This window comes from Narcine bancroftii, chromosome 1, assembly GCF_036971445.1.
Source record: "Narcine bancroftii isolate sNarBan1 chromosome 1, sNarBan1.hap1, whole genome shotgun sequence".
Classification (NCBI taxonomy): Eukaryota; Metazoa; Chordata; class Chondrichthyes; order Torpediniformes; family Narcinidae; genus Narcine; species Narcine bancroftii.
In genome coordinates this window covers 196,688,464-196,715,363 of record NC_091469.1, presented here as the reverse complement: position 1 = coordinate 196,715,363, position 26,900 = coordinate 196,688,464, and the positions used below count along the sequence as shown (strand labels likewise).

The 26,900-nt window shown below is 39.0% G+C and overlaps 1 protein-coding gene and 1 long non-coding RNA gene across 2 annotated transcripts in view; one reads left to right on the top strand and one right to left on the bottom strand.

Moving 5' to 3' along the window:
- Positions 1-26,900, top strand: part of LOC138737057 (centriolin-like) — a 119,135-nt gene that overhangs the window by 52,928 nt on the left and 39,307 nt on the right. Inside the window, exons 12-25 of the mRNA XM_069887516.1 lie at positions 7,625-7,778; positions 7,978-8,219; positions 8,603-8,779; positions 10,496-10,630; positions 14,257-14,402; positions 14,520-14,706; positions 15,444-15,623; positions 20,689-20,868; positions 20,984-21,100; positions 22,478-22,622; positions 24,090-24,232; positions 25,455-25,650; positions 25,985-26,232; positions 26,437-26,645. Of these exons, the coding sequence (XP_069743617.1) occupies positions 7,625-7,778; positions 7,978-8,219; positions 8,603-8,779; positions 10,496-10,630; positions 14,257-14,402; positions 14,520-14,706; positions 15,444-15,623; positions 20,689-20,868; positions 20,984-21,100; positions 22,478-22,622; positions 24,090-24,232; positions 25,455-25,650; positions 25,985-26,232; positions 26,437-26,645 (2,459 nt within the window). The remainder of the gene's footprint in view (positions 1-7,624; positions 7,779-7,977; positions 8,220-8,602; positions 8,780-10,495; positions 10,631-14,256; positions 14,403-14,519; positions 14,707-15,443; positions 15,624-20,688; positions 20,869-20,983; positions 21,101-22,477; positions 22,623-24,089; positions 24,233-25,454; positions 25,651-25,984; positions 26,233-26,436; positions 26,646-26,900) is intronic.
- LOC138737083 (uncharacterized) lies at positions 2,527-11,339 on the bottom strand. The gene is made up of 3 exons (XR_011340760.1): positions 11,251-11,339; positions 9,298-9,417; positions 2,527-3,103 (listed from the first exon to the last, which is right to left on the bottom strand). It is a non-coding gene; the product is annotated as an uncharacterized lncRNA (long non-coding RNA).

Below are 26,900 nucleotides of genomic sequence, written 5' to 3'. Positions count from 1 at the left end.
ACCAGCAGAGCAAGTCGGGCAGGACAAGGGGGGGAAGACCAGCAGCACAAGTCGGGCAGGCGAGGGGCAGGGAGAGATGGCAGTGCGACTGAGAAAGGGGCGGGTGGGGGTGGATAAAGCAACACAATTTGGGTGGGCTTAAATCTGGCTTTCTGAAATCCGGAAAAATCTGAAATTCAGAACACACTATCCCCTGGATAAAGGATTGTGTACCTGTGCTAACAGTAGAGGCTACATCAGCCTGAGTTTGGGATGCCACTCTCAGCAGCAGGAATGAATTTACTCTGAATGCACTAGTTGGAGTAATGTGTTGATTTGGGGATTTAGTTTAAATCTGTGCTAAACAGTTGCATTGTAGTCAGATTAGGCATGTGGTCACCAACTCAAAATAAACAATAGGCCTTCTGGATCAAATGAAACTTGAAAGTCTTCAAATACAGTGATTGTAGAAAACACACTGAAATGCTGGAGGATCCCAGCTGGTCTTTTCAGTGTCTGTAGGAGACAAAGATAGATTGCTGATGTTTTGGGCCTGGGACCTACGTCAAGGAATAAGCTGCTTAATTGCTCCACAGCAGATACAATATTTCTGGCTCTCCAAACAGCTCTGGATCACCTTGAAAATGGCAATTCATACATACTGCTGCTCTTCATCAACTACAGCTCACCTTCAGTACCATTATTCACTTAGTGCTGGTCAAGAAGCAAGAAGCTACAAACTCTAAACTTTGTACCCTTTCTGCAACTGATTCCTCGACTTCCTCATCGAAAGACCACAATCAGTATGAATTGGAAACAATGTCTCCTCCTCACTGATTATCAATGCAGGCATACCCCAAGGATGCATGCTTAGCCCTCTGCTCCACATATACCCATGACTGTGTGGCCAGTCTCAATTCCCCTGCTATCTACAAGTTTGCTGATGACACCACATTTGTCAACAGAATCACAAACAGCAATGAGGAAGCGAACAGGAGGGAGATAGATCAGCTCGTGGAATGGTGCAACGACAACAACCTTGCGCTCAACGTCAGCAAAACCAAGGAGATGATTGTGGATTTCAGGAAAAAGTCAGGTGAACACAACCCAGTCCTCATTGAGGGCTCAGTAGTGGAGAGGGTCAAGAACTTCAAATTCCTGGGTGTCAACATCTCCAAGGATCTGTCCTGGAGCCTCCATATTGATGCAATCACAAAGAAGGCTCACCAGCAGCTTTGTGAGGTATCTGAGGAGACCATTCTGCCTAGTATGGAGGCACCAACTCTCATGCCAAGAATGAATTCCAGAGGGTTTGTTAACTTGGGCTGCAACATCACAGGCACTAGACTTCACTCAATCAAGGACAATACCTTAGGCAGTGTCTTAAAGCAGCTTCTATCTTCAAAGACCCCCACCACCCAGGCCATGCCCTCTTCATTCTGCTACCATCGGGGAAAAGATACAGGAACCTAAAGACAAGCACTCAGCAGCACAAGGATAGCTTCCTCCCTGCTGCCATCAGATTCCTGAATAATCATTGAACCAAAGACTGACTTACTTTTCGTTCACGACTATGTTTATTTTAAAAATTTATAGTAATGTTGTAAGATGGTTAAAATATTAATGTTTGGACTATGATGTTGCCACAAAACACTGAATTTCATGACTTGTTCATGACAATAAATTCTGATTCTGATTCCTTGAAGAAGGGCCCAGGCCCAAAACGTTGGCAACATATCTAGATGCTGAAAAGACTGGCTGAGTTCCTCCAGCATTTCATTGTGTTTTTACTTCCAGATCAAGTTTTGAACTTGATTTCACCAGGAAAACTATTCAGAAAATTTGCCAGTAATGTGTCAATCCAGCTTCTTGTGAAGAGCAAAAATATGATTCTAGACAGTTTCTATTTATTAGTTATGATGAATTCAAATGTGATTGTCACCTTTGAAATTAGTCACTGAGCGTAGCCATGCAGGTTTGGTTTCAATAATTCCTTCCAGAAGAGGTTATCATTAATTCCATAAAAATAAAATAAAAGATCCATATTAATGTGCTGAAAGAGTCATGATTTAATTGCATGAACTTGGAATCTAAACTCCAAAAAAAATTTAAGTGAACTGAGTTTGGATTTGAAGCATAGCAAAACCCAAACTTAAGACTAAATGCAGTAATCTAAGGGAAATGCAGGTCTTGTTTAAATTTTTATACCCTGCTATTTTTGGAGTTGATAAGGGAAAAGAAAAAGAAGTTCGAAAGATAACACACATTTAGGGAAAATTCACAAGTACTGGAAATTATTGTGAATAAGCTAAATACACAATACTTGGAACATTTAAAAACTACTGTGATCTCCTACTTTCAATCTTCATTTCGTAAATAACTCAGTAAAAATGGGTTTAACATTGATCTGTGGATCTTGTTAACTGCTTGTGTGAGACAAGATTAATGTAGTTATTCTTTGAATGTATCTATATGACTTTCGTAAATAATTGATCAAGTAATTTCAACTGTAATTGTTTATTATTATAAATGTGAAACAACAGGAGGGATATTTTCCGACACAAAGGAATCATGGGTCGTGATATTGTTAGTAATATCTGGAGATTAGTTCTCATGATGTTAAAAAATACTATTTGCATAGGATTTCCACATTTGAAGTCCAACTATTTGTGGATTTGTTGTTTTAGGAAATGTGCTCTAGTCGTTTTAGTTCCCGAGTCGTTTCATTTATGCCCAAGTTTCTAGTACATATATAGGCCTTGTGCATATGATTTGTTTGAGCTGTTACTGTGATGTTTTTAGAATTGACCTGAAATTCAATCAGTTCACACATAGTTTTGTCTCTTGAACCCCAAAATAAGATGATCACGTTTGCCTGAAACAAATGAAAATTATTACAATCATGTCCATAGAGAAAATCAGAATTAGTAATTTGACTCTGCCTTCAAGTTGGGCTTTTTTTTTGTGTCACAGTGATCTTCCAACACCATCCAATCCAGACTGATTAGAAAAGTGAGTGGAAGTTGATTCTTTCAGATTTCTCTTAGTTTCCTGATTGTTTAATTCCACATAGGTTGTATTCATAATGGTGATCGTTCGCCCATTCTCAAAGCCACATGGCAAGCTGAAACAATATAGAAACAGGAAATTAAGTCTGTAGCCAAATGATGAAGCAGTACCAAATTTCAAACTCTTATTTAATTGTTACCTAAAGTTCTGGAAGAATAATGAAGTGATAGCAAGGTATTTAATTTTGATTATTCCTGGGCATCCTGGAATTATGCCCAAGAATAACGAAGGAGAATGTTCTTTTTATTACCATATATAAACACTAGGTTATCTTTAAAGAAAAGAATATTTGGACTATAATTTGCCTACTGCTACTTGTAATCAGCCTTTTAAAGTTACAAACTGCTTTTGTAGATTCTCACGATAACACTATGTGGCACTCTTCTTACCATAACCCTACACTCTGCAACTTTGTTTTATTACTGCACTAATTGCTGTACTTAACTAAGTTGGCTTGCCTGGCTAGCATACTACACAAAGTCTTTCACTATACAATAACATGACAATAAATAATTCAATCCAAAAACAATTCAGAAGCAACAATAGGTTCTCAGACATTTTCTATCTTTAGAACACAGAACCTTTCAGCACAGTATGTGCTTCATCCCATGATGTTATGCTGACCTATATAAACATACTTAATAATCTAAACATTTCCTACCTCACACCCATAACCATCTATATTTCTTGCAACCATGTGAAAAAGAAACTAAGAAAGTCATTCAGGAGGGGAAAATGAAGTACGAGGGCAAATTGGCAAGTAATATAAAAATGGGATAGCAAAAGCTTCTTCAGATATGTTAAAAGGAAGAAATTGGTTAGGGCCAAAATTGGGCCCTTGAAAACAGAGAAAGGTGAAACTATCATTGGGGACATGGCTGAGGAATTTAACAATTACTTTGCATCTGTTTTCACCAAGGAGGATATAGGTTATGATCAGAATAGGGGTAAGGGTCAAGCAGTATCTAGGGACTTAGTGAAATTACCGAAGGAAACAGAATTTGATGGATAATCAGATCCAGAAGCAGGTGGTTGTGAGCCAATTGTTAGAACTGAGGCCTGATAAGTCCCCTGGGCCTGATGCATCCCAGAGTGCTTAGAGAGGTTGCTCTGGAAATTGTGGATCACTAGTTGACATTTTCCAAAGTTCTTTAGATTCTGGGGAAGTGCCTGCAGTCTGGAAAGTGGCTGATGTTGTACCACTTTTTAAGAAGGGAGGGAGAGAGAATATGGGAAATTATAGACCGGTCAGCCTGACGTCGGTGGTGGGGAAGATATTGGAATCCATCATTAAAGGAGAAATAGCAGAACACTTAGGAAGGAATAATAGTATCGGTGGTAGTCAGCATGGGTTCCTTAAAGGAAAATCTTGCTTGACTAATCTGGAATTTTCCAAGGACATAACAAGGAGGGTGGACTCTGGAGAGCCAGTGGATGTAGTGTACTTGGACTTTCAGAAAGCCTTTGATAAAGTCCCACACAGGAGGCTAGTTTGTAAAATCAAGGAGCATGGTATTGGGGAAGGGTGCTGTCATGGATAGATAATTAGTTGAGAAATAGGAAACAAAGGGTTGGGATAAACGGGTCATTTTCTGGATGGCAGGATGTGATGAGTGGGTCCCGCAGAGATCGGTGTTGGGCCCTCAGTTGTTTATCATTTATGTAAATGATTTGGTTGAGGGGATAAATAACTACATATGCAAATTCGCAGTTGACACTAAACTGGGTGGTAGTGTAAAGAGCAAGGAGGATGTCAGGAAATTGCAAGGGGACTTGGACAGTTTAGGGGAGGGGGCGGAAAGATGGCAGATAAAGTTTAATGTGAGTAAATGCGAGGTTGTCCATTTTGAAGGCAGAAACAAGAGAGCAGAATATTATTTAAATGGTGTTAAGCTAGGGAGTGGGGTAATGCAAAGGGATCTGGGTGTACTTATTCACCTGTCATTGAAAACTACCATGCAGTGAAGAAGGTGAATGGTGTGTTGGCTTTCATAAAGAGGGGATTGGAGTATAGGAGTAGAGAAGCCCTCCTGCAGTTGTATAGGGGCATGGTGAGACCTCACCTGGAGTATTGCATCCAGTTTTGGTCCCCATATTTAAGAAAGGACATTCTTGCTATAGAGGGAGTGCAGCGCAGGTTTACAAGGTTAGTTCCTGGAATGGCAGGATTGTCCTATGCGGATAGATTAGAAATACTTGGATTATATGCGATGGAGTTAAGAAGGATGAGGGGAGACATGATTGAGGTATTTAGGATAATCAAAGGGCTTGACAGGGTGAAATCAGAGCACATGTTCCCAATGATGGGTGAGACTAGGACTAGAGGGCATGGTTTACGAATACAGGGAAGGCCATTTAAGACAGAAATATGGAGAAATTGTTTTGCCCAGAAAGTTGTGGGTCTGTAGAATACATTGCCACAGAGGGTAATGGGGGAAGATTCATTGGATAGATTTAAGAGAGAGTTGGATAAGGCTCTTGTGGGCGGGAGTTAATGGTTATGGGGATAAGGTAGGGTTTGGTTATTGAAAGGGAAAGATCAACCATGATCCGATAAATGGCGGTGCCTACTCCAGCACCTATTGTCTATTGCCTTTTTAAGAGACTTTTAAATGTCCTTATTGTACCACCCTCCACCACCACCCCTGGTAATACATTCCAAGCATCAGTACTTTGTGTAGTTGAAAAAAAAACCCTGACTTCTCCCCTCAGCTTTCCTCCCCTCTGTCCTCCAGTATTTGCTTCTGTTGCCTTGGAAAAAAGGTGATGATTGTCCATTCTATCCATGCCGCTTTTAAACTTGTAGATCTTTTCTGTCATCTTTCATCTTTCTTCGCTCCTAAGAGAAAACCCCTAGCTCTCTTAACCTTACCTCATAAGATATGATCTCTTATCCAAGCAACATTGGGGTAAATCTCCTCTGCATCCTCTCCAAACCTTCTACATCCTATTATGAGGCAACCAGACTGAATGAAATGTTTTAGGTGTACTCTCATCAGAGTTTTGTACAACTGCAACATTACCTCACTACTGTTGAACTCAATCCCACAGCATACCATAAGACTTCTTAATTATCCTATCAATCTATGTGGCAACCTTGAGAGATCTATGGATCTGGTCCCCAAGGTCCTGATATCATGGTATTGGGTTGTATAAAAATGGCCAATGAGTTAGCATGCAGGAGGGAGATTGAAAACTTGGCTGAATGGTGCATCAACAATAACCTTGCACTCAATGTCACCAAAACCAAGGAGCTGATTATTGGAGTGTACACCTGTGGTTTTCCCTTCTTGAAGTCAGTAATCATTAGGGGATCAGAGGTGGAGAGGGTGAGCAGATTTAAGTTCTTGGGAGTCACTATCTCGGAGGATCATTCCTGGACCCAATACACTAATGGCATTGTGAAGAAAGCATGTCAGCACCTCTACTTCCTCAAGAGTTTGCATAGGTTTGGTATGACATGAAACCCTGGTACATCTTGCAGAAGTGTTGGTGGAAAGTGTGCTGATCGGATGAATCACTGTCTGGTATGTGGACACCAATACTCCTGAACGCAATGTCCTACAAAAAGTTGTGGATACAGCCCAGGACATCACAAGCAAAATCCTTCCCACCTTCGATAACATCTACAGGGAATACTGCTGTCAGAGAGCAGCAGCAATCCTCAAGGATCAACGCCATCCAGCATATTCCTCTGTTCTCGCTGCTACCATCAGGAAAGGGGTATAGGTGCCACAAGACTCACTCCACCATCAGGCTGCTCAACAACAAACTTAATCAGACTCATTTAAGGACTCTTACTTTGGTACTTTATTGATTTTTTTTCTCTCTTTGCATTTCAGTTGGTTTTTTTTTTACATTTCTTTATTTGTTTACATATGTATGTTGTATACAGTTTTTTGCACTACCAGTATGTGGTCAATTTGTCTCGTTGGCAGGAAAAAGGATCTCAGGGTTGTATGTGATGTCATGTATGTACTCTGACAATAAATCTGAAATATTGTTCTACAATGCTAAGAATCCTGCCATTAACCACATACTGCACTTTTAAGTTTGCCCTTCCAAAATGCATCCTTTCACATCTGCCACATCTGCCCAACTCTGCATCCATTTATATCCTGTTGAAACACCTTCATTTCTATCCACAACAACTCCGACCTCCATGTCATCTGCAAACTTACTGATCCATCCATCCATTTCTTCATTTATAAAATCACAGAATGCAGGGGTCTCAGAACAGATGCCTGTGGAACCTCCAGGCAGAATACGTTCCATTAAATAAATCTTTGATTTGCTCTGACCAGTCAGGAGCATGCTTTCAACTATTCTATACTACATTGTATTAGATTACAGTTTGTCCAAAACCTTCATTGATTAAATTTGAATATATATGCTATTACAAGAGTATGTTTCTTACGTTTACAAAATTAATTGTAAGATTAAAGACTTGCTACCCATTTGTTTGTTGTCAATTTTTTAATGCTTTGTATAACTTGATTCTACCTTAATGTATGAAATGTATTACATAGGTTATTGTTATTTTCAAAATCTCAATTCAATGGAATCACTTTTTCAGGCAAATTTGGAAGCTCAAATGGTTAGTAAAGCCCAACAGCTTGACATGATGTCTAAGCAATTCCAATGTTTAGAGAAACACCTGGATGAAATGCTCTCTAGGATTTCTCAGGAAACTGAGAGCATCAAAGATCTGGAAGAGCAGCTGACTGAAGGTACCTGTTAAGAATTTGAAAGTATTTTTCTATGTGAATGAGGGGGATGGGATATCTGGGAGAATGAGATTTGGCAAGAAAGTTGTGGCATAATTGGATTGCAGCATTTGAAATATTATGCTTAATAACTAATTTTTTGTACAGCAAATGATGTTACCAATGCATTAAGGATTAACTTTAAGGAATGTATTTTTAATAGGCCAGATTGCAGCTAATGAGGCACTGAAACAAGACCTGGAGAGCATTATTGCTGGGTTGCAGGAGTATTTGGAAAGTGTAAAGGCTCAAGCAAAGCAAGCTCGGGAGGAGTGTACAAAGTTGCGAGAGGAATGCTCAGAATTGCAGAAAGAAAAAGAGGCATTAGTACATCGATTGGTTGACATGGAACAGCAGAAGAATCAACTAGAAATTGTTGCCATGGATGCAGATAACTTGAGAAGGGTGTGTATTTGAATGGCTTAGAATATTAAAGGTACTGTGCTGGAAATTTAATCAGTGTTTAATTATTCAATTCAATTGTCTTTTCATTTGAAGTCATCTAAATTTTGGCAATATTGACCATCTGATGGATTATCTAATTAACACATTGATAACTCGCAAATGATAATCCATTGTTAAACATGGAGTGGATTATTGCAAGTTAATAAGGCCTCCTAACATTTTCACACATTCACTCCTATTATTAGACAAACAACATTTTGGAGGTAGGATGCATTTGCAATTATGTTACACCATTCAAAATGTACTTCCAGCTGTAGTTAATGCATTTGTAAATAACATGCTTTTAATTTTGAGAGGTACAAGTCCATTATTTTTCTTTGTAGGAACTCTCTACATTAGAATGTTCTTTACAAGAACAACGGGAATTGAATGAATCCCTGCGCCAAACTCAAGGTGACCTCAGTGAGTATGAGGCTGAATTAGAATCTCAGTTGCAAACAAGAGACATTGAAGCAAACCAACTTAGAGAGGAACTGGAGCGACTACAGAAGCTCAGTCAAGTAAGTACTAATCTGAGTGTAAGGGATGTTAAGGACATAGTTACCAAGTAACTACTTTGTGAACATGGATCTAAGTAACTAAAGTGTTGAATTTAAATATTGGAGAGAATTATGATTGGGTAACACTCAACATGCGCATATATACTTGTGAGTAGCTACCAGTAGATAATTATTTTTTTCTGTTCAAATAATAATTATTTTTTTCTGTTTTTCTGTTCATTCTCTTTGGACATTTTTGCTTTAATTATATACTTATTAAAATAGAGCTTTAATAACTAAATTGTTATATTAGTGCAGTAAAATCAGTTTAATAAATCACCTATCAATTGGCTAGTACTACATGGTGTGGACAGCAACAAAGTGAATTAGTCATTTTACATTTCTGATTGTAAAGCATTTTGTGGAAATCAAACATCCCATATAAACTTATTTCAGACTATTGGTTTATTTGCCTCTTCTGATTTTATCTTTTTCAGATTTGTGGTAAATATACATATTTTTTCTTAATTTTTTTTTACCTTTGATGATCGCTTTGAATTTTAAGTAACCAAGCATGTGAAGTTCTGAGATTGAGTCCTGACATGGATGCTGAGCCATCTTGACACTAAATTGCTGTCAATGGTCTTTACCGAAATTCCCTGTAAATATCAAAATGTAAACTAGAATGATAATGTTTTAAAAGCTCTGGAAGCATAATTTAATTTCCCTCCTTGGTATCAAAATCACAACAGTCGTGAATTGCTTTTGAAGATATGAATTTTGTCTCCACTTTTAATTCTACCAAACTGTTAGCAATTATGAGGAAAGAGATTCTACAAATGAAAAAAAGCTATTTGATCATTTCTCCAAGTGTCCATTGTCTTTGTGTTGAACGCAGGTGGGTTAATCACAGGAGAGATCATAATTAAACACAATCCTTTCTTTGTGAATGGATAGTTCTAGTTATGGTTTTCAAAAACATTTAGAGATGAAATTCCTCCTGTGATCATTAAAATATTGGCTCAACTAAAATTGGTTGTCATGGAACATTGGAACTCAAATCAAGGCTTTCTAAGGTTCCTCTTGTGTGATTAGTGTTTCAAGTGATCAGTTGAGTTTGACTTTAAAAAGAATGTATTCTGTATTTCCACTGAATCAACTTACAATGCAACATAATACGACTGCTCACTATTTCATGTGGCTGTTGTCTACAATTAGAATGCATTTCTAGCCCTTTTTCCACTAGCATCCCAGTTTATTGGCTGTGCAGTATCCTGGGATAGGAAGCCGTTTGTGCTATTTCCATTGGGCCACCTTTAACTGGGACACCTACTGCTTTTCCACTGAACTCGCTCATCCCTGGGGATTGGAATGTTCTATCTTCAACTGGAAATGGATGACTTTCTGCTGTCCTGTTTCCAATAGTTTAATCGGCACACCTGTCGGTGTCAGCTGACGCCAGGGATATGAGTAGGGGTGGAGGCTGTCAATCCCTGGCGTGAAATGACGTCATTTGACACCAGTGTGCTGACTGTTTTCTTTTTTCACTGGACCCTGTCCTAATTAATTACCCGTTAATTCCTGGGACAATGTGCCAGTGGAAAAGGGGCTTCTGATGTCAAAACATTAACTTGAGCATGCATGTTACATTGCTAATAATAAATATGTTTCTTTGTCCACCACATGGGTTGCAAATTCTAGTCAAATAAGAGTTGTCTGATAACATTTACATGCTAGATGGAACAATCTGCCCTGCAAGCTGAACTGGAAAAGGAAAGACAAGCACTGGAAAATGCTCTAGCACAGGCTCAACTAATGGCTGAAAAAGAACATGAAAACAAGAAACTAGATGCACAACTAAAAAATCTACAAGTAAGTTTGTTTTGACCAACTTCTTTATAATGCATGTATGTTGATTCTTTTTACCCTGTAAATCATACAGTGAAGGCAACGATACATAATACAAAGTACAGTACAATGATTTTGTAACAAATAAACTCTGAAATTAATATTTAACATGTTATTTTGTTGCTGAAAAATTACTGAAATTAGCAAATTTAGCAACATGCATGTGATTATTTGTAAAATGGTTGTTGTAAGCTTAAGATACTTAAAATATAAAATGTATCACTCTAAAAGTATATTTAAGAAGTAGATAAATGTACAGAATTCTGCAACTGAATCCCTATAGTAACATGGTGAATTTACTAAATGTGCTGCTTTGCATGCTTTGAAACTGTTTGATTAAGGTTATATCGTGATATTGTGCAATATCTAAGAAAAGAAATTAATTCCTATCATTTTGTAAATTTACTTGTAATTGTTTAGCAGCTAGTACTTATGCATTTTACACTTGACCTAATTCCTTATATAGTTCAATATCAAGATAGAGTCGATAATTAATCTTGCATGTAATTGGCATAATATGTAATGAAAAAACTGTCATCCATTTAGCTAATCTAAATATCATCAATAATGAAAGTTTAATTTACCTTTGCATTATATTTCTGAAATATTAGCCACTTCTGTTTTGTGTCTGACAAGGATAGATAACCTCATGCTCGAAAATGAGTTGAGGATCTTGCCATTGTCAACAAATTTGAAATACGGTGCTAGCTGTTCAAATTCATATATTTCTTAAAAATTGTTTGTGTAGCTTAAAGAAAGCTACATCTACAAATTAGATTCCCCAAATTATTGTGCCATAATGCATACTGAATTTAAATATGGAACAAAAGTTTAAATTGATATAATATTGTAGTTAGTGAGTTTTCAAACTGAAATCTACAGGTATGTTAAGTAGGACTAGAGGTTCCCTTCAGGGTAGAACTGATCCAAGCCCTGGAAAAAAAATCCTAGGTAAAGAATTCCCACAGGACCCAGAGCTGTTCCTGTTAGGAAACATAATGGACATAAGACTTGCAATGAACCTGTCCAAATTTCAGATCCAATTTGTAATAATGATTGCATTGGCAGTGGCCAGGAAGTGCATAGCATCTACCTGGAAGTCTGACTCCTGCTTCAGATTACCATGCTGGAATGCAGAAATGCAAAGGTGTGTTCCACTGGAGAAAATTACTTACAATTTAAGGAAAAAAATACAACACTTGTTTGAAAATTTGACAATCATACATAAATTTCATAGAAGCACAATTATAGTATGGACCATCATGCCTTACTGCCCTACCTTCCCCATCTAGCCCTCAATTGGTGGGGGGGTGGGGGGGGGGGGGCCTGTCCCATCCCAATCAGGAAGAAGCCAAGAAAAAGAAAACAGCCTGAGCTCTGGCCATTGTGATATGACAAACCCGTGAACCCCTGATATATGTTTCATACCTTTGTTGTGAGTGTCCTGAAGGCTGTGAGTAACTGTGGTTAGTTGAAGGTTAAATGTGGAGGAGGTAAAGTGGGGGGGAAGGAAAGGGGATAGAAAAAACTAACTCTACAGAAAATCTTGTATAGTATTGATAATCATAAGCTGTAATCAATGTTGATGTTGTCAATAATATTGATAAGATTGATAACTGTTTGAGATTAAATTTGTAAAATCACAAATAAACTATTCAAAAAAAAGTAGGACTAGAGGTTAATATCCCTTATCGCACTCCTGAGACTTGCTGCCTAGACTCTGCGGAGTACCAAGTGAGGAGTGGCATCTTCTGGGTTATTAAGTGGGTGCCCTTCTTCCTCAGTGTTTCACTGATAAACCCACGACACCTCCAGAGGGTTCATCAGTGAATCCCAGTGTCCCAGACTCCACCCCCAGATGCCATTAGGCACTTTCAAGCTTCCTTGTAAAATAGGGTTAACTGGGCAAATTGCCCAGTTAGTGCCCCACTCACAAAGCAGCTTGAAAGGATCTGACCCAGTCAGTGGGCTTCAAAATCAACTGGGTTCCTGCCCTACCTCAAAAGTAGTCAGGGAACCCAGTTAAATTTACCTAGATCTCATTCACCGGTGGCTTGAAAACAAAAATGGTCGACCCAGTTACTCCTGTGACATCAGGCAGGGGTAGAGGGGTCAGCTGCTGGGGTTGCCATGACAGGTGGGGGCAGAGGGGTCAGCTGCCATGGGGTGGAGGGACAACTGACAGCTGGTGGGGGGGACAGTGGAGACTGACCACTGATAATTTGTGTGATGTGTCACCTACCACGTAATCGCGGGGGCGGGATCCCCCTTAAATCGCCATGTTGTCCATTTACTCCGTCGATATTTTTTTTTCTCTCTCTACCCCCAGCTTGAAAGGTGCTGGAAGCACCTTTAGCCCACTAATAGTCCCTGGAGGGCTACAGCATAAAACACCTATTAACTTATTCAAATGGAATCCTTTCTTCTCATCCAGAGCCACTGATTACCCTTTTCAGCAGCTCTGGAGAGATCTTTGATTGCTTGTCAGTGTATCTTTCCTGGCACTCCCAACTCACTGAGTAGCCTTGATGTCGATGTGGCTACAAATCCTCTGCAGCCTACTTCAACTGGTCAGGCCCTTGCCTTCCAGCCACATTGCTGCACATCAGCTGCAAGCTCAACATACCTCAGTTTCTTGCGCTCATAGGCTTCCTCTACTGCATCCTCCCAGGGCATGCTCAACAATGTGTTGAGGATCTTGCCTTTGTCAACAAATTTGAAATACTGTACTGGCTGTCCAGATTCATGTATTTCTTAAAAATTGTTTGTGTTGCTTAAAGAAAACTACATCTACAAATTAAATTTCCCAAATTATTATGCTATAATGCACACTGAATTTAAATATGGAACAAAAGTTTAAATTGGTATAATTTTGTAGTTATTGAGTTTTCAAACTGAAGTTCTACAAGTGAGTGTAAAAAGTTTCATTCATATCACAACATTGTTTGTAAATAACAAATGAACTTGGGTCCTGGCAGAGTGGAAGAAGCTTTATTTTGTAATTAAGACCATGCTTTCCTTCTTCTGGCTTTATTTAACACCAACACAAGGCATCAGAAAGTGATAATTAGTATTTATTTCCCTATTGCTATTCCTGTCTCCTAGTTGTACGAGGGTACCCAGCCTTGAGATTCAGAGTAGTAGATTTAGGGCAGAGATGAGGAGGGTGGTGAATCTATGGAATTCGCTGCCCATTAAAGCAGTGGAAGCTACCTCAGTGAATATATTTAAATCCAGTTAGGATAGATTTTTACAAGTTAGGGGAATTAAGGGATATGGGAGAAAAAGCAGGAAGTTGGAGATGAGCCTATCATCAGATCAGCCATGATCTCATTGAATGGTGGAGCAGGCTCAACAGGCTCGATGGCCTACTCCTGCTCCTGTTTCTTATGATCCATGAGCACGATTAAAATTTAGGTTTTTGGGATGTAGCATTTTGCATCTATTCAATGTCCCTTTCATGACTGACATCTTTATGACAAAGGACAATGTATGCTTTAAAGTTACAAGTTAGAATCCAATGTATTAAATGATTAAGAGTCAAGATACTTCAACAGGTATTTGTTACAAGATGGTTGTATTTTTTCCAGATTGATAACTCCTTGTTGAAAGAACAGCTCAAGGAGTTACAGATGCATATGAATCAGGCAATAAAGACCATGATTCACCCAGAGGAGGTGTCTGCACGTATCTCTGAATTTAGAAGAAAACTGGATTTTGGCATTCAGGATGTCAGGTAAAAATACTCAGAATATGTTTGTTAAACTCAGGCTATATTATAATTTTGAAATTAGAATACTTGGCCGTAAGAGTTTCCTGGTAGAAAATGAAGAATAATTTTGTTTATTTATAGGCCTTACAATCAAGGAGATACTTTGGGAAGGAACCTTGCTGAATTGCAGAAGCAGTTGAATGAAATATTAATAAATTCACAACAAGAAAAAGAGGAAGTATTGTGTCATTGTAAGAGATTAAAACAGGAAATTATGACATTGCAGGATGAACTGAAGAATACTCAGGATAATTCCAAGAAAGTAGAGGTATTGGTAATTATACGTACTTTTGGTGTGTGGGGGGAAATCGTTAATACAATAGCTCAACCAATATTCAAATTTATTGCTAGAACTATAAATGTGTGAATAATAGCAAGAAATAATGCATCTTTTAACTAATAGATTAGAAATCACCTTAAATATCTTCAGACCAGATAAAATTATTATCCTACACGTATATAATATAATAATAGTTTGCATCTGATAGTCTGAACCCCTTGAAATTCTCTGCGTTTTTTTTCCCATTTACAGTTTAATATATGATGGCAAATGAAGCCGTTTTGTTAAATATTTTGGATATTCCATTTTAATTCCTGAATGATAATGACAATATTTTTTGTAATGTACAGCAATAAAACCAATAAGTTAGGAAGCCAAAAAGTGCAAAGAACTATGGGCATCCATTGACAAATTAGCAGAATTTTACCAAATTGATCCAATAGTCCATGGACTCTTGTTTGAAAACATTTTCTGTAGAATGACTGAGGAGAGGGTATTTCCCATTGGAAAGAATAATGAATAAAATACAATTAATTACAAAATATTCTCACTATAGATGAAGAAAAAATGTATTGTAATATTCCAATATTTAATTTTGTTATTTACTTTTCTGTAACCAGTTATTTCTTCCCAAATCCTTGCCTTCTATATTGTGCTAATTTGGTTCAATTGATCCAATATTTTATAATGGTGCTTTCCCTTAATAGTTATGGTTTCCATGACAGATAAAATCTGAGAAAGGGATCCGTCAAGTCCAAGCACAGCAACTAAGGAATAAGATAGCAAGTCTCCAAGAGCAACTGAGGAGCATGCAGGAGTTGCAAGCTATTGCTGATGAACAACTCCAGGATGCAGATGAAGACCGGGATAAACTTTTACAAGAACTCGAAGATAAAGAAAACAAGGCAATAATTTTACTTAATTAGCATTTTGGGGGGAAAAAACTTTAATTTTAAAAACACAGTCATTTGGGGTACTATTTTCAAAACAAACTTGTGAACCTGCAGGGATTATCAACTATATCCAGTGCTCTCATTGTGTTTCCTATACATCAGATAGACTGGACACAGACTTGGATAATGTGGATCTCCCAGAGGCCACCCATTTCAATTCTTCATCCCATTCCTTTGCTGACATGGCTGTTCATGGTCTCATGTACTTCTAGATTGAAACCACCCACAAATTGGAGGAACAACATCTTGTTTCTGTCTGAGCACCCTCCAACCAGCCACTCTCCAACCAGATGGCAATAACATCAACTTCTCCAGCTTCTGCTTTTTAAAAAGAGCATCTTTGTCCACCTATCTCCTTTCCTCTAATTCATTTGTTTACACTCTCTCTCCCCCCCCTTTTTCTTTATCCTTTCCCAGAGCCAAAATTAATTCTTACCTTTCCTCTTATCCAATTAACAACTTCTGTTTGTTGGTCTGGACTCCTCCCCCTCTCATTCTTCCTGCTTTCTCTCCCAGACTTTATTTAGACACCTGCCTAATTTTTTTGGTTATACCTTGATTAAAGGCTCAGGCCTGAAATGTCAGTAATGGACATTACCTCCAATGGACACATCAAGATCGACTGAGTTCCTTCAGCATTTTCTATGCATTTTTACTGCAACCACCAGCATCTGCAGACTTTTGTCTTTCACTCAATTATAATACTTTCCTGTTGATACTTTTTTTAATGTGACTTTCTCTGCTGTGATTGGTCACTATAATTTGTAGTAATAGTCACAGTTCTCGACAGAATATGTCTAGTTTTGGAAACATTAGAGATTGACATAGTATTCATTTGCAAGTTTAAAACCTTAAAATAGAATACTGCCGTGAAGTGTTTTGTTGGATATAAATCTATGCAGAAAGATGCTGAATCATAAAGAAGATAATATAGGAAGTGATTAAAGGCAGAACTGCTTTGATGAAGAGGTGTTGGAGAAGATGAATCATGTTAAGATTGCAGTGTTTATTGAAGGAATATGTCATTTGTCACAGTCACAAGTATGTAATTTATGGCTTCAGTTTGGGCCATCATGCTTCATAAGTGAGCAAAATCTGATGAAAAGTTTCAAACGTAGTTAGAGTAAAGCGAAGTAAATCAGAATTTATTGTCATGAATGTTGTAAAATTCATTAGTTATTGCTACAATTTACATTTAAAATTAAATTGGTGCATAAAGAAGAGACATTGTGGTTCATTGTCCATTCAGAAATCTGATGACAGAGGAAGAGGCTGTTTTTGTACCACTTGGTATTTGTCTTCAGGCATCTATACCTCCTTTCTGATGGCAGCAGAGTGAAGAGGGTATGGTCTAGGTGGTGGATAGAGGATAGAGGTCCTTGAGGATAGAGGCTGCTTTCTTAAGACCCCGCCTCTTGGAGATGTACTCAATGGAGTGAAACCTGATAAAGGGCTCAAGCCCAAAATATTGGTTATGTGTCTTTGCTGTTTGACATGCTGAATTTCTCCAACATTGTGTTTTTGCTTCAATTATGGTGTCCGCAGACTTTTGTGTTTTACTCTTTAAATTTTCAAATTTAGTAATAACTATACATCTTTGCTTGGTCGTTTTCATAAATTCAACACTAAAAATTGAATGGTCTGCAATTTCTCCAATAAAATTGTCAGCCCTGTGGAAGTGCTGGAGTCGATCTATGTGACTGAAGCACACAAGCACACTATACACAGAAGTCCTGAACTTCCTCATAACTGTCATTCTGGCACAGCACTAATATTGCATTCACTTATTGATTTAGTCAATCATGGAACCCAACTTCAAGATTCCTTTATTGTCACAAAACATGAAATATTATGTGAAATTGCCTTCTGCCTGCCATAAAGCAGATTAGTTGCTATTAGTGTTGCCGGGTGTCCCTTACATTGAGAGAGAATTTACAGTCAGACTTGGTTTAATTCCAGTGTCTCAATTAATTTCAATTGATAAGAATGGCTGCGAGTGAAGTTTCAGGTGCATTGCTTGATTCAATTGAGTTAACTTAAATATTACATTGTTTTGGTTAATTTAAAATTGTGAATGCGAAAACATTTCTGTGGGATTTAATCAGAAGATCTTGTGGTGTGAAGGATCACATAGGAGTTCAGGAAATTTGCTGGAAGATCTACACAAGGATTTAATGAGTTGTAGTCTCACAAGGCACGCATCAAGTGAAAGCGTTAAAAGTGAGTGAACCAACTGACTTTAATAGAGCTCTCATGCACGTTTAAATCCCTCTGAACCTGACGATCTTTATGACATCAGCCACTAGGCTGTGGGGTTGCCCTGCACCCACAACTCTCTTTCTCTCAGTCAGATCTGCAACAGACTTGCCCGCAACTCCATCAGCCAGTTCGCCTGTTGCGTAAGCAAGCCACCACATGACCTCCTCCCAGACCTGGTGTTAGGTGTGGAATCCACAGCCAACACCTCTTTAGTCCATTTGGGTGACCGACCTCATCGGCGTGGGGGTGGCACATTCACAGGGTGTTCCCAGTCTAGGTGCACTGGCTTGAGGCAGTCAATGGAGAAGGTCTCCTCATGGACGCTCATGTTGAGGACGTACATGGTTCTGTTCTGATGCACCACTTTGTATGGCCCCTCATATGGCTGCTGGAGTGGAGTCCGGTGCATGCCCCTGCGGATAAAGACATAGTCACAGTCCCGGAGATCCTTGAGGACAAAGGAAGGTGTCAGAGATTGGGACAGGAGTTGGTGTTCCTACTTCTCTCAGAGTCTTATGAGCATTGCTGCCAGTGTCTCCTCTGTGCCATGGGTCACAGGCACAAACTCGCCTGGAACCATCAGTGGGTTGCCATATACCAACTCTGCAGAAGATGTGGCTAAGTCTTCTTAGGGAGCCATGTGGATGCCAAGAAGTACCCATGGAAGTTCGTCCACCCAATCTGGGCCTTGAAGGCACACCATCAGGGCTGACTTCAGTTGCCAGTGGGAACACTCTTCCAGGCCATTGGACTGTGGATGAAAGGTTGAAGTGGCATTGTTGAGCCTTCTGTAGTCACTGCATGGCCTCCAACCTCCAGTTGATTTGGGCATCATGTGCAGCAGAGAGGCCCACGGGCTGTCTGAGTGCCGGACAATCCCCATCTCTTCCATTTTCCTGAACTCCTCCTTGGCAAGGTGGAGCCTGCATGCCCAGGCATGTATTGGTGGTCCTTGAGTGGGAATGTGGTGCTGTACACCGTGCTTAGGGGCATCTGTGGAGAACTGCGGCGTAATAATGGTCAGGAACTCCACTAGTACTCTGGCAAATTTGTTGCCTGACAAAATCACAGAGTCCAGGTGTGGGGCCAGTAACTTGGCTTCGCCAAGTGAGAAGGTCTGGAAGGTTTTGGCATTCACTCGGTGTCATCCCTTGAGGTCTACTAGGAAGCAGTGCACCCAGAGGAAATCTGCACCCAATAAGGGCTGCAATACTGCCAGCAAAAGTGACCAGATGGAACTGAACTTTAGTAGGATGGTTCACATGCCATATGTGCAAATACTGCTGTTGTTGGGAGCACTGGTCCTGACTTCCTGGTGCGGGTGCCGTGGCTCACGGAGGGAGAAACACGTTAACCTCTGCCCCTTTGTCTAGGAGGAACTTTTGCGAGAGTGTTAGTCCCATAAGTAAAGGAGGCTATCATGGTGGCCAGCCATTAGTGACGGCCGTCCCCAGTGTTTCCCAGAAAAGGGCAGGGTGGCAGCAACAGTGGGCTCCTAAACCCCACTTTTGGTGGTAAAAACACAAACGGTCTGAACTGGGGTTGCTCCCTGCTGCGGGCATCACCTACTTAGTTTGCGGCATGGAGAAGGCCTGGGCCTTAGGGCTTGAAGGACCCTCCATGCTGCTTGGTGTCCCACAGGATATCTGCGCGGGCCACTACTTTGCATGGGTCACTGAAATTATCGTCAGCAATGAGGAGGCGGATTTCTTCTGACATCTGCTCTAGGAAGACTTGTTTGAACAGTAAACATGGCTTATGGCCATCTGCTAGTGCCAGCATCTCATTCATTAAGACCGATGGCACGCGGTCACCTAGGACATCCATGTGGAGCAACCTTGCTGCGCGCTCATGATGAGAGAGACTAAAAGTACGGATCAGGACCCCCTTGATTATTTCATACCTGTCCACAACTGGTGGATGGTGAGGGAAATCGATGATGCAGCCTGCTGTTTCCTGGTCTAGTAAACTGACCGCATAGTAGCACTTTGTGGCATCCGAGACTATTTTCCTGACCTGGAATTGGGCTTCAGTCTGTTCAAACTGGACCTACGGCTGCGAGGTCCATAAAGTCGGCAGTTTCAGTGAAACTGCATTCTGCATGCTTGTATCGGTCATCATTGGCTCCAAATGCCGTTTGGACTGTTGGGGTCACCAACAAAGTATCACAAGGTATGCATCAAGCGAAGTAACCACAGAGTCGAAAGTGAGTTGAATCAAATGACTTTAGTAGAACTCTCTCAAGCATTTAAATCCCTCTGGAATCTTAAACAACGAGATGCTGGAGGGACTCAGCAGGTCAGGCAGCATCCATGGAGAGAAATGGACAGTCAACATTCCAGGTCAGGACACTTCAAAAGGTTCACAACCCAGAACATTAACAAGTCCCATTCCTCTTTATGGATGCTGTCTGACCTGCTGAGTCCCTCCTGCTTCTTCTCGGTGTTTACAACCAGACACTTGCAACTCCTGGGACCTTTATGACATTAGCCATTAGGCTGTGGGCTTTCCCTGCACCTGGAGCCTCACAGTCAGATCTGTTGCAGATTTGCCCATGACTGCATGAGCCTTTTGTGTGAGTGAGCCACCACAAAGTAGATGAACATGGGCATCTGGATTTCTCGAGTAAATACTAAACCAATAAATACACTGATTCTTTAAAAGTAATGGTTGCATTTTTTTGTAGCATAATTGAGTATATAAATCTTTTGATTTTAGAAAAGGTCTAATTGATTTAAGTAATTTTACTTAATTTCAGAGCAAAAAGGAAGATGCAGAAACTCACTTAAAGTTATGTAATCTTGAGAAAGAGGTGAAAGATTTGAAAGCAACCATGACTGCTTCTGACAAAATGGCTGCCAGAGAGCTCTCCACTGCCAAGGGCCAACTGAAAGCTCTTCAGGGAACTTTTCAAAAACTGAACCAAGAAAGAACAGAGGTGACATGTATTGTAAAATAGTCTGCCCATCTAGTTTTAAAACTTAGCAAAGTTTTCCATTAAAGCATATTTATTTTCAACTTTTATTTGCTTTGAATCACACTTTTTGCTTTAGGGAATGAAAGCAGCAGAAAAATTCCAGGCTGAGGCAACTCGGGCGGCTCAAGGTCTTGCTAAAGCAGAGGCTGAAATTCAGCTGCTGCAAAACCTATTAAAGGACAAAGAAAACCAGGTGAGGGCAAAGGGTAAATGCACAAAAGGGGTACGTATCTTCGTTATGTGGAGGTCTTTAAATATTCTGGTGGATCACATAAATTTCCTGCTTGTAGAGGAATACAAAACTAGAAATTATACAAAATCAGTTTACGTCAATAAAGAATTCAGGAGAAAGTCCCTCATCCAATGAATTACTTAGAATGTGGAACATGTTGGCAGACCAACATAAGAAATGCAGATGCTGGAATCTTAAACAAGATGCTGGAGGGACTCAACAGGTCAACCAGAATCCATGGAGAGAAGTAGACAGTCAATATTCGAGGTCAGGACACTTGAAAAGGTTCACAACCCACAACATTAACAAGTCCCATTTCTATTTATGGATGCTGCCTGACCTGCTGAGTCCCTCCTGCTTCTCAGTGTTTGCAACCAGACAAACTGATTGAAATGCATTAGGTAAAATGTTTTTTGGTAAAATTTGTTAAATTTAGACAGACAAAAGGCCCTTCTGGCTCATGAGCCCATGCTGCCCAAATACCCCAATTAACCTACAACCCTTCTACCATTTGATGGATGGGAAGAAACTGGAGTACCCAGAGGAAACCCACACAGACACAGGGAGAACATTAAAAAAAACTCCTTAGACAGCACCAGATTCAAACCCAGATCGCTGGCACAGTAATAGCATTGCTGTAATAACCGTGCTGCTCATCAACAATTATCATCAGTACAAATCTATAAAATTGGGTTCCCTTTTTCTACAATCCCATGTATATTTTTTAAATTGCAATGCTGGCCTCTATAATATTTGTTTTTTTTATTCAATAATGCTTTCAGGCCATATACAAGTCAAAAGTGGTTCATTCTAATAAGTTTTTGTTTATCTTGTCTTTACACTGAGTAATGTATTCACTGTGAAAATCTAACTGGTTTCTTGGCCTTTCAAAAAGTCACCTATCCCCCTAGCCTGGCTGCAGAAATTATAGAACTTAAAGTCATCCATCCAAACCAGATTTGAATTCCATTTACTAGAAATAGAATAAAATATATTACAAAGTTCTCTTGAATTTCCTGACAAAAATAAATTTATATTTAAATTGTACTTTAATTTAATAAAGTTTATATTTCAGTAGTCAATGAGCAATAGAATTTATTTTGTGCAACTTTAATGGCTATTGTTGCATAGCAATTATCAATTTAGATGTCCAAGAACTAATTGTTATTATTTTTCCATATTTTTATTTTCTTGTATTATTAATTTAGTGATATTTAATTGAAATTGATGAAATAAATGCATGGAGAAAGTTCAATGCATTTTACATGTAGGAAGTCTTTTTGTAGAACAGAGTGTTCTAATATGTATGCGCCTTGTGTATCCATGCATATTGACTAGATTTTGGATGAAAAGCAGACATTTGATTTTGGAGCAAATAGTGTGAATATTCAACAGTTCGAAATTGAAAAACTAAGGAGAGCTCTGGATCAACAACAAACAGAAGTGAAGCGTCTTCAGGATCATCTGAATCGTACAAGAGAGGGTGAGATGCAAATAAATTTAATTATATAGTTTTGTGATTGTGTACGTTTGTTTATGTATTTATGTAAACTTTGGAACTGCAGTTGCCAAAATTTCCATTGTTACATTGAATGCATTGACAAGATATTCTCTTCATTTTCAACTAAGCTGTTCTTTATGTTGGAAAGACCAGAGGATCTGGATTTGAATCAATCTATTGATACGAAATTCATTGTTTTGTGGTCACATCACAGTACCAACAGTTATATAAACCACCATACAAAAATAAATAAAAATAATGCATGAAAAGTCTAAGTAAGGCAGTGTCTTTGGTTAATTGATTATTCAGGAATCTGATAGCAGCAAGGAAGAAGTTATCCTTGTGCTGCTGAGACCTCATCTTTAGGGTTCTGTATCTTTCTCCCGATGATAAGAGTGAAGAGCACATTGCCAGGGTGGTGGGGTCCTTGAGGATAGAGGCTGCTTTTTTTAAGACACTCCCTCTTTTACATGTCCTCAATGGAATGAAGACTGGTGCCTATGATGTTACAGGCCGAGTTAACAACCTTCTGGAGATTTTTTCTTGACCTGAGCATTGGCACTTGCATACCAGCCAGAATACTTGCCACGATACAAGTTTTTGAGAGGCTTCAGTGACTTATGGTGGTAGTTTTAAAAATACTGAAGGGGGAAGAATACAAAAGTAATTTGATTTCAACTCATACAAAATCATCAACAATTTTAGTTTTGTCTGAGATTTTCTGGTAAGTTTTAAAACTTAAGTTCCTGCGATGTCTACCTATTGAAACTTACTTTATATTAACCTTCCCAGTTTGTTTGTCGATTAAGTGGATTGTCAGTTTCCTGATCTAGCAAATTAACACCCTCATAGAAACTTCCTGATTTACACTTCCCAGGCATATCTGTTGCATCTACTTCATCCATGTGGACAAATTGAAAATGTAACCTAAAGTTTCTTATTTTTTGGGGTTTATTCTGCTTTTCTGAGTTATATAGTCAATTCTAATTAAACTTTATGTTAATTTAAAATCCAAAATATCAAAACTATCAAATCAAACTGTAAATAAACCAGTTTAGAGAAGACTGTAGTGAGATCAACAACCACAAGCAGACTTGATCGACTGATTAAAGACTTTAATAACCAAAAACACAGGCACGTCTTCACAAGTTCCAAGCTAGTATGAAGGGAGGAGGCTAGGGTGGCTCAGACTTTATTGGGGAATTTTATGGGGAGGAGTTACAGAGTCTGAGGCAGGCCAGCCTGTACAGTATACATACAATGCCGTGTTCCGCCACAGACAAAAATGACTTTTCTGTTTATTTCCAAATTGCGCATCTTAATGAATGTGCTGCTTGCCATGTTCACTCCAGGCATGTGTAGGGCCTCTATAATCAAAAAGATAGCTTATCGATGGCCCTTTCTAGTTCAGCTGATTACATTTTACTGGTAAATGCTTTTGTCTTTCAGGTAACATAAATGAAATGGAAAATTTGATCGATGAAATTTCTGCTCTCAGAAATGACCTTGGCAATCAGAATGATTATATTACCAGTATGATGGACCCATTTAAAAGATGGGGATATTGGTGTTTTATGCCATCTTTGCCAGAAGTAAGGCAAATACAAAGCTTTTTGTCTGTCATATTTCCATAATTTTAGTATATGCATGAGTTTAAAAAGTATCTCCAATTACAAAGAATTGTTGCAGAAACTCTGCAGCTTGGACTGCATCCATGGGTAGAACTGGTCAGTCAATGGTTCAAGTCAAAACCATCTATTGTCTTGTTTAAGGGATTCAATTTGACCATTTCTGCCTATGGATATTGCTCCAGCAATTCTGCTCAAGGTTCCAACATCTGCAGCTTTTAGATCTCTTTTTATTAGTTCTGTACATGACAGTATGGCTTAAATTTTCAGCCCTTTCACCTTACCTTAGCACCTCCATTCTGTACTCAGTTTTGAGAGTTGTCTTTTTGGTAATCATGTATTGAAATATTGGCACTTTAATTCACATTTCATATGACTACAGTTGTCATTTTATGCAGTAAAAACAAACTGCTGAAGGAACTTGCTGGGTGGAACAGGATCTGTGGGGGGTGGGGAAAGAATTGTTAATGCTCCAATTATCAATTTCCTTATCAGATTCCACCACAAGTAGCCTTTGTATCCTTACTTATCATCCTCCAGCAGCTGTCTCCACCTTTACTCTCCCTATTCCCAACTTGGCTCCATCTGCCTTTTGTTAATGGTCTGCTTCCATTTATCACTCTCCTACCTCTGTCCATTCCCTTGTTTTGCACTTGTTTCCCTACCTTGCTCTGACAGCCCATCATTCTTCACCATTCCTAAGGCTATCACTCACCTACAGGCTCCTATCTCACCCATCCATCTTCACTGTCAGTCCTGATGCAGGATCTTAACCCAAATCATTGACTCTTCCTTCCCCCCACCCCACCACATGTGCTGCACAACCTGCTGAGTCCCTCCAGCAGTTTGTGTTTTTGGCTCCATTTTCCAGCATTAGCAGTCAGTTGTGTCTCCACTTTGTCAGGTATTTTAGTTTAATTTCTGTATGAAGTCATATCATCTCATTATTGGCTACATGTGCAAATTCCAATAACCAAAGGTTGACTGTTACAATTAAGTTCTCTAATCTGTGACCTTGAATCCAGAAAAATGTTTAGTGGAATTTGCAATTTTATCCCAAATTGTCAATGTCAATGGGGACCTCTTCAATCTATTAATCAGTTCTGATTTTTTTTTGTACAGAGACACAATGAGATTTATAGTGCAGACAAGGTTACTGAATTGTGTTTTCTTCTCAATCTTATAGCCACAAAGCCTGAGGTCACAGAACAGTCATGCCAAAGATTCTGGATTCAGCTCCCTGCATCAAGTTCCACCATCTCCAAGTCAGGAATCACTTCCTAGAAGAGGAGAAAAGGAAGAATGTTCATCATCAGTTCCAGGAGGTTATTGGGTTTATTCACCAATAAAACATACTTCACAATCGACTCGTATTCGGAGAGGTATGAATAATGGCAAAAGGAAAGGTCTATTTATTTAGGATATTAGAAAAATTATTTCTCTAATTAGTGCTGAAGAAAGCGATGAGAAACAAAAATAACCATTAGAAAAGTACAAGTACCATTGTCCTTCAGTATTTTGGTCAGTTATTTTTTGTCATTACAACTATTTATAATCCAGAATGTGCAAATAACAGATGCAATTTTTTTAAAAATTATGGTTGCATTTGAATGGAAAATAATGAGATTTAATCCAAATTGACAGGTGCAAACTTGTAGAGAAAATAATGAATTAGATGTTTCTTAGTGCGTTAAGATTTTTTTAATGTATCAACAGGTGATGAAGATGATAGTGGAACCGAGAGTGATGAAAATCGCACACCTCAACAAATATTTATTGCCCCACCCAAATCAGTTATTTACACCATGTACCCTGATGCTACTCCTTTGCCACAAGGGACTGTAGTGTATGGACCACCACCACCTGGAACACAAGTTGTTTACGGACCTCCCCCTGCCAGTTTTACTATCCCTCTTATTCCTGATGGTGTTCTTCACTGCAATGTGCTAGAGCATCATGACCTGGTAAGATTTTTTTATTTTCTCTGTTGTTGTGAGTTGCTTGTGACTGTCGCAGGTTACAAGTCTAATGTGAACATAACACTGATAAGGCGTGCAGAAGGCAGAACTTTTTTGGAATATAATTAGCAGTCCTTCACCAAGATTTAATGCATTTAACGATTTATTTCCATTACATGACTACACTTTTTCATGTCTTCTGTCCTTTAGGAGAATGAAGTCAGTAAGCTAGAAGATATTATAGCACACTTAAGAGCTCATAAATCCAAAGATCCAAAAACGACTGCTTCCATAGATCATCATCAGAAACAGATAGAACAATTTCGTCATGACATCCAAGAGCTATTGAATGAGAGAGAAGCGCTGGAGCATGAAGTTGAGGAATTGCACAAGGTGGTCCATCAGCACTCCAATCAAAAGTAAGAGATCCCTGAAGAAAAGGTTCAGACTTTGCCAGTTGCATATAAGCACTTCAAAGTTATTAAATTTTAGGCAAGCTTTAAACAAAGATCAAGATTCATAGGAATCGCTTAATATTTTTGAGAATGCACATCTTTAGCAAGGAGTTCAAGAGATCGGGACCTGACCAGGATTCGAATCCTGCAGTGTCTGTAAGGATTTTGTACTTTCTCCCTGTGTCTGTGTAGGTTTTCTCCAAGGGCTCTGGTTTCATC